At 34.3% G+C, this 7,203-nt stretch overlaps 2 protein-coding genes across 4 annotated transcripts; both read right to left on the bottom strand.

Annotated features, from left to right (window-relative positions):
• Window positions 1-481: 481 nt before the first annotated feature.
• Window positions 482-2,197, bottom strand: LOC107721800 (protein FAM177A1-like). The gene is made up of 4 exons (XM_016529966.1): window positions 2,123-2,197; window positions 1,360-1,542; window positions 1,105-1,179; window positions 482-676 (listed from the first exon to the last, which is right to left on the bottom strand). The coding sequence occupies exons 1-4, from the start codon at window positions 2,189-2,191 to the stop codon at window positions 482-484; spliced, it is 522 nt and encodes a 173-aa protein (XP_016385452.1). The 5' UTR covers window positions 2,192-2,197.
• A 619-nt stretch (window positions 2,198-2,816) lies between these two features.
• Window positions 2,817-6,154, bottom strand: LOC107721806 (HMG domain-containing protein 3-like). 3 transcript variants are annotated; one of them, XM_016529974.1, is made up of 6 exons: window positions 5,948-6,154; window positions 5,773-5,877; window positions 5,496-5,689; window positions 5,255-5,396; window positions 3,134-3,766; window positions 2,937-2,962 (listed from the first exon to the last, which is right to left on the bottom strand). In XM_016529974.1, the coding sequence occupies exons 1-6, from the start codon at window positions 6,075-6,077 to the stop codon at window positions 2,958-2,960; spliced, it is 1,209 nt and encodes a 402-aa protein (XP_016385460.1). In that variant the 5' UTR covers window positions 6,078-6,154; the 3' UTR covers window positions 2,937-2,957. The 3 variants fall into 3 exon arrangements, 2 of the variants coding, with proteins under 2 accessions (XP_016385459.1, XP_016385460.1); XR_001637740.1 differs by having other exon boundaries at window positions 2,939-2,962; window positions 3,071-3,766; XM_016529973.1 differs by having other exon boundaries at window positions 2,817-3,766.
• Between the last annotated feature and the right edge of the window lie 1,049 nt (window positions 6,155-7,203).

The raw sequence follows: 7,203 nt of genomic DNA, 5'->3' as shown, positions 1-7,203 counted from the left end.
ATTTAAGTCTCATTAGATATAATACTGTAGTATTTTATTCATTCATTTAAAAAAATTACACTTCTCTTTAAAAACCATTTAATGATTCAGTACAAACAATGACAAGACAAATATCAAGCATTACCAGTATATTAAATAAAAACTGAAAATTTAGTGTGAGGTATGTGCCTCTGTATTGATGGAGGTCCATCAAATGTTTCACAACATTAATAATAATAACTCATACATACATACTGTACAGAGTCAATTAAAATACACATACTGTAGAAATGTTCAATGTAATCATGTTATTCATTTTCGGTCTCACCTCCTCATTAGCACCATGATCAGTATATATAGTTTCACTGGCCCAGGATCAGTGCATTACGCCAGTCGAAGACACAAGTTACTATTTGAAATCAGAGTGGTAATAAGTGCTTTAAAGAATAGTGGCTAGTGTTTAAACCACAATTATATGACAAAATATGTTTGTAGTTAAGTACTAGTAACGAGCTGGGATGTGAACTGTGTTGGGTACAAAAGAAGGGTGAAGGTCCAGCTCATTGGTCATCTGTACTTGAGTGCTGTTGTTGTCGGGCTGGTTGGTCTCCGGATCTTCATCTTCATCATTTTGCTGCTCTTCAAACAGGTGCTCTGCCTCTTCAGAGAGCCGCGTATCTTCATCTCTCTCCTCCTTCTGTGAAAAAAAACAACAACAATGATTGTAGATAGGTAGTAAAAATAAGTTATTTATTTTTTTATTTAATTAGAATTATTATATTTATAAAGTCAAATGGTTTGTAAAAAAAATCATATTTTTGCACAATTTAAAACTGACATTAAAAAAGTATTTGTAAACAATATCTAAAAGTATTCTTCTAATCTATACAAACTGACATGTTTGGTTATATGCACTTTTTCCCCCTACAAGATACTAGTTCTCAATAAAAAAAAAAAATTGAGTTTAATTTACGACTTTTTGTGCAATAAATCTGTGACAAAATATATCAGCAGAGAAGGCAAACATGATAGATATTGGCTTTAATGTGCAAACAATATACTTCAGCAAATACATTTTTAATCTGGAAAATAGCAAAGTTCAGGTTGTCACATCAGTTTTATCACAGACTTACCAGATATAGTGGATGAAGCTGCTCTCCACATCTGAAACCAGACATACGGGCCCCAGGTCAGCTTGGACTTAAATATAAAGATAAAAAAAAGAAAGTTATATTCAAGTCTTATTCGGATTTTTTTTCATTGTATAGAAAAAAAATCTACATTACAGGTTTGGAATGATATGAGGGTGAGTAAATGATGACAGAATGGGTGAACTTTCCCTTTAAGGATCTCTCAGAGAATTTGTTCAAACACACATACAGTGTCTATGGAGGACAGAAGCTCTTTCTTTGCGTTCTGTGTTTTGTCTTCCTCCTCCTCATCTGTGCTGTATTCTTCCATGGTCTCCCCGCTGGAGAAATGAATAATGCGGCGTGGGGTTTTCTCTTTTCTGTCTAGATCACCAAGCTCCACACACTCGTATTCCTTCTCTTTTCCAGAGCTCTGTCCACAGTCACACAACCAGATACATTAGAAATAACTGTCATGCACAATATGATGGGCTTTTAAACTGGAATGAGGGAAGAAAACTGGCCTAGTGCCCTTACAAAAAGCAATGAACAATAGTAGTTACCAAAAAAACACAGTAAAGTTATTGCGTCTGTTCTAAAACCATAATAAATGTATATATGGGTTTGCTTAAAAAAAAAAAAAAATTAGATTCTTTATTAGTTAATGTCTAATACCATGTTATCTTTTTTTCTTCTGTAGTAATATAGTAACTTTTGGTGGGACAGACCTACAATATCTGACTGGCTTAAGTTACTATGTAACTATGCAACACACATTTAGTATCTTCAAAACTAAGGTGTTTAATATTTTTTATAGCGTTATGATGTCAGAGAGGACTATTTTTTAATTTAATTCCTGGCACAATGTGAATGCTTAAATACAAAATGATAACAGTACAATAAAACGGAACAAACTTGAATGATATTTTATTGGATTTTAAAATAAATGGAAATATTTATGCGACTCATTCAGGCACGTAACCTGATTTAAATAGGTCAAACATCAAATTTACCTTGTCAGGGTCCATATCATGTGTCACAGTTATACTGACGCTGGATAGACAAAGCCATATTTCTGCCATCACTATTGTGCACAAACTCCGCTTTCCAGCGCAAGAGCATCAACCTGACCGGGGCGGAGCCATTGATGCAGCGGCCTCGGGGCGGAGCCAACGACAGATTACTACAATCGCGCCACCTAACGTTCTGGAGCATAATTCATTTTAGCTTACATCTACGTATGTATCTATCTATAAATAAACAACTCTACATGTGTGCACATAAAACCCATAAACAAATATTACTAAAAAAAAAAAAAAAAAAAACTTTTTTTTTAAAAAAGCATTTGTTTTTTATTAGTGTAAAATAATAATACAATTCCCTTTTTTCATGATGTTACAAACAGTAATTATAAGACAAAGTGTATTTGTAGTCATGTGAGTGTAATTATATAGAATACAAAACAAACATTCAATAACAAATCCTAATAAAATAAAACTAGAAATAAAATATCCAAACGACATGTTTAAACAATTTTAACACTCCTGTAGGAATATCTTCAGGGATGTAGACCAAAAACTCACCATGAGGCAGTTACAGTTGAATATTTAATTGAAATTGAAAATGATTCTAAATAGAAAAAAAGAGAACAAAAACAAAACAAAAAACAAACAAGCAATTTGCAGACAAATATGCAATGCTACATTATATACAAATGGCAAAAAAATTTAATAATCCAGTGTCCAGGAAGCACAATGCCATCTTTGAATGAAAGTAAATTCAAACATTTGATAAAAATATAATAGAAATGATGGTTTCCAACTCCAGTGGGTTGTCTGTGCTGTGCAGTCAAGCTTAAAGACAGAATAGGAAGAAAAAAAAAAAAAAATTTTTTTAAAGATTTTTATACTGCACATATGTGCTATTAGGATATGTATATATATATATGTATGTAATTTTACCCATGTCTTTCCACAACATTTCAGATGTTGCTTATTACTGTATAACATTAATCTAAAATGTACCCAACACAGCTTCAGTCAGCAAGTTGGATCCAAAACTCTTGGTTGATCTGGTGCTCAGTTTGTTGGCCTTGTTTTCATTATAGTGGTGAATGATGTTCCTCATTTGAAACAGATGTGTTGATGGCAAAGACATGTTCAAAAAGTAGTCGTTTTTCTTCATTTGAGCAAAGAGTTGCTCTGCAATCTCACTATTGACTTTGTCGGCCAGCTGAGGCACGAGGGTGAGCTTCCTCAGAACATCTCCATCTTCTGTGCTGCCTTCATGAAAACGGTCACAAAGTACGTAATGATCAGATGAGCCCGTCACTGGGTGTCCGTGAGGATCTGATTCTGTGCCTCTGGTTTTTTCATCCAGCCAGGGCAGGGACACTTTCAGCTGTCCACACTTGGCCAGTTCTGTGTTATCTTGAGTGGGTTCCACCAGGCGTCCTTCAAATGGAGAGATGGGTAGCTCTTCTGGTGCCCTTAGATTGATGTGTTTTGAGAGAGCCTGTGCAAAGTCATAAATTATGACATTAGGCATATGATGCCATGATAACAGCAAATCAGCAAAATCTTGATGGCTCTCAGCTCGAAGATTGCATTTTAGACTGTAAACAATTCCACAGGGGCACATAATGACTCCCCAGCCTCCTAATAATAGACGGAAAAACACAGAAGAGAGAAGAAAAAAACAATTTAATAGGTTAATAACAGGAACAATCTTTTAATATTTAAATCTTTCTTCAAATACTTTAACTAAATACAATTTTAAAATACAAATTACAAAATACAACTAAATATTTTAAAATACACTAAAGCTTGGAATGAGAATTTTCTTTAAAAAATATTTTATTCTTAATGTGCATTAAATTGATCAAAAGTGGTAACAGAATTTTATAAGGTCACAATAGATTTCTATTTTGTTCTATTAATCAAAGAATCCAGAAAAAAAAAAAATCATGGTTTTCACAAACATATTAAAGGTAGGGTATGTAATTTTTCAAAAACACTTTAGAAAACTGATTCGGGCCGAATAGCAAAACAAACTTGTAGCCAATCAGCAATAAGGGGCGTGTCTACTCATGATGTGGAGGAGAGAGCTTTCAGTGCATGGGACGGCATTAGCCGAGCCGAGCGACAGAAAGATAGAGATGGCGGATAAAAAACAAAAGAGGAAAACGTCTGCGGAACGATAAGGCAAGAAGTAGGACCCGTGTAAATATCGGATCAGCTTTCCAGCGCTGGAGAGAACTCAAGGAGCGGAGGCCTGCGATCGGACGCCGAGGTTGCTTTGTTTCTTCTCAATAGGTGAGTAACACCGTGTCTACAACAACTAAAGTCTGCCTACACTGGACGCGATCAAACGACCATTGAAAACCATTTGAAATTTGTGTCAGCAAGTCATAAATAGAACCCGGCAGCAGTTTTCTGTCGGGGATTTGTTGCGCCGCGCCGCGCCGCTCACGTCCGTAGACAAGGTGTAACATTGGTTTTGCTTTGTTTCACAGAACGAATCGTTGCCTGGGTTGCGTACGTATATGTGGGGCGGAGCTATCAAAATAGGGGCAAGACCCTTTTGGGGTAGGGGCGTGTTTGTTTTGGTGATTTCAAATATCAACATTGGCTACCAGAAATCGCTTACCCTGCCTTTAAGCAACAACTATTTTTAAATGTTTCTTGAGAACTAATTCAGCTTTGCCATCACAGGAGTAATTTTCATTTTAAAATAAATTCAAATAGAAAACAGATATTTTCAAATGTAATAATATTTCACAATATTAGTGTTTTTATTGCATTTATGATGCAGCCTTAGTGAGAATAAGAGACTCAAAAACATAAAAATCTGACCCCAAACTTTTGATTGTGTATACAAGGTAAAAAGTGTTTTTACAAAAGTGATGAATTACTAATTCATAAATATTTTGTGGGGAAACAACATTTTTAACTACCTTTGCCTTGTCATTAGAAGGTCAACGACATTTCTGTGCATGTTGTTCACACCACATGACTTTGATTTGGCAGATAAACTTTTTTTTTTTAAACGTTAGAAGCAGTAATTTACAGATATTGGCATTACTTCCACTATACTACACATTTACAGGAATAGAGTTAAAACAGTAGAGTGAAAATTAAGCTCACCAGTGGCACTCCAGATTTTTGAATAGATTTTGTCATATGTTTGCCTGGATTTCATTTCATCGGACAATCTAAGAAGGAGATCACTGCGAGATCCAGTGGAGTCCACACCACATTCATTGCATAAACTTCTAATCACGTCATCCTATCAAAAACAATATTATTTTATGAATGTTAATGTCAATGCAATTAATTTATGTAAAAAAAAAAAACACATTAAAAGTGTTATAGTAATAAAGCAAACCTTCTGTTTGAAAAGTTCTTCTCGGAGTCTTTCCTCTGTAAGTGTCATTTCTAAAATCTCTGATGCAGACTTTGAAGAGTGGACTTTTTCAAACTCCGTGTTTAGCACAGTGTCTGAATGCCGTGTGTTTTTGCCGATCCAAGGAGCCCAAAAGTGATAACTTGGTGGTACTGCAAATGGATTGTGTCCGCCATCTAAAACAGCAGAAAAGAAAATAAGATGCAGCATTCTTTCCAATAGTTTACAATTTAGTGTAATAAGCACTTTATGCATGTACTTGCAACAAATCCTCGACTGATCATCTCTTTGGACAGTGACTCCCAGAACTCTTCCAGATTGACCTCCCCTTTAAAATTCCCTGGAGGTTTTTCAATGTCATTTTCTGAAAAAAGTTGCTTGAGTATTTTACTATGACAAGAACAACATGTTAAACAGCATTACAATTTTTATACCTGATAATGGAGAAGCAGTATGTTTGTGTACACCCATGATCACGACCGGAGGATAATCGCCACAGGTGGGGCATGAATACTTGTATTCATGATCTGTGAGGGCTTCAAACTGCAAATATGCATGCAGCATTGTTTCTGGAGGTGGAAACTCTACTCCTGTCGTAAGTTGTAAAAACTCAACTGCTCTGCTCACTGAAGTATGGACCTAGAGAAAACATTGGTTGTGTTATAGTTAAAATTTATATTAAATACAATTAGTTATTAACTAGTTAACTTAAGAGTGCTTTCTTGGCCCATTTAAGTAAGACTTAAATGCATGTTTACATGTAAATTCATAATTCTTTGAAAGATGGTTAAAGTCTAGTGCCATATCGTAAACTAAAATATAATGTAATTAAACTTGTATGTCATGTTTTTAAATATATGCATAATTACACATCAAAATAAACTTCAATGCATGACAAAAAGATTATTGAAATTATTAAATTTTTTCTCTAAAACTTGTAATTTGAGATTAGTACTTTATAGGTGCACTTTAATAAAGTGTGTTAAGAAACACTCATTAATTTGAACTCTCTTCAGGTACACATTTGAGGCCTTTTATTTCATGCTACATTATCTACAATTACAGTTCTTTAAAACTATACTTTTAAGATTTGAAGTACACTACAAGTGCAAATTCAATAAAAGCACACTTTTTTTGTTGTTTTCATTTGATTTTTAAAAGGTTTTATACCATTTTCAACAAAGTGCAAATTTTAGGACTGCCACGATTCCTCGAATAATTCGAGTGGCACATTCCACAGACAAGAATCCATGAAAAGCATTATTATACCGTCTTCTAAGGCTGCATGATATATTACAACCATTTAAAAATTATAATAAAGCATAGTGCTACTGTGAATTCACAAAGGCTGCGATTCAATTAAATAAAGATATGCACTGCAGGTTTAAAGGATTAGTTCACTTCCAGAATAAAAATTTGAAAAAGATGTTCATGTCTTTCTTTCTTCAGTCGAATAGAAATTAAGGTTTTTGAGGAAAACATTCCAGGATTTTTCTCTCTATGTAATGGACTTCAATGGGGATCAACGGGTTGAAGGTCTAAATTGCAGTTTCAATGCAGCTTCAAAGGGCTCTACACGATCCTAGCCAAGCAATAAGGGTCTTATTTAGCGAAACGATCTGTCATTTTCAAAAAATAAAATTATATATATATATATATATATACATATACATATACAGGTGCATCTCCA

The sequence above is a fragment of the Sinocyclocheilus rhinocerous genome, unplaced genomic scaffold (genome assembly GCF_001515625.1).
Source record: "Sinocyclocheilus rhinocerous isolate Xijiao unplaced genomic scaffold, SAMN03320098_v1.1 scaffold4561, whole genome shotgun sequence".
Lineage (NCBI taxonomy): Eukaryota > Metazoa > Chordata > Actinopteri > Cypriniformes > Cyprinidae > Sinocyclocheilus > Sinocyclocheilus rhinocerous.
Note: the sequence above shows the minus strand (reverse complement) of the source record. Positions and strands in the feature narration are given on the sequence as shown.

Coding starts and splice junctions, on each gene's coding strand:
- LOC107721800 (XM_016529966.1), bottom strand. CDS start 2,191: ATGGCAGAAATATGGCTTTGTCTATCCAGCGTCAGTATAACTGTGACA. Junction 1,180..1,359: donor TTCTGTCCTCCATAGACACT/GTATGTGTGTTT, acceptor TTTATATTTAAG/TCCAAGCTGACCTGGGGCCC. Junction 677..1,104: donor CCACTATATCTGGTAAGTCT/GTGATAAAACTG, acceptor TTTTTTTCACAG/AAGGAGGAGAGAGATGAAGA.
- LOC107721806 (XM_016529973.1), bottom strand. CDS start 6,077: ATGCTGCATGCATATTTGCAGTTTGAAGCCCTCACAGATCATGAATAC. Junction 5,690..5,772: donor CAGTCGAGGATTTGTTGCAA/GTACATGCATAA, acceptor CTGCTGTTTTAG/ATGGCGGACACAATCCATTT. Junction 3,767..5,254: donor AAAAATCTGGAGTGCCACTG/GTGAGCTTAATT, acceptor GTCTATTATTAG/GAGGCTGGGGAGTCATTATG.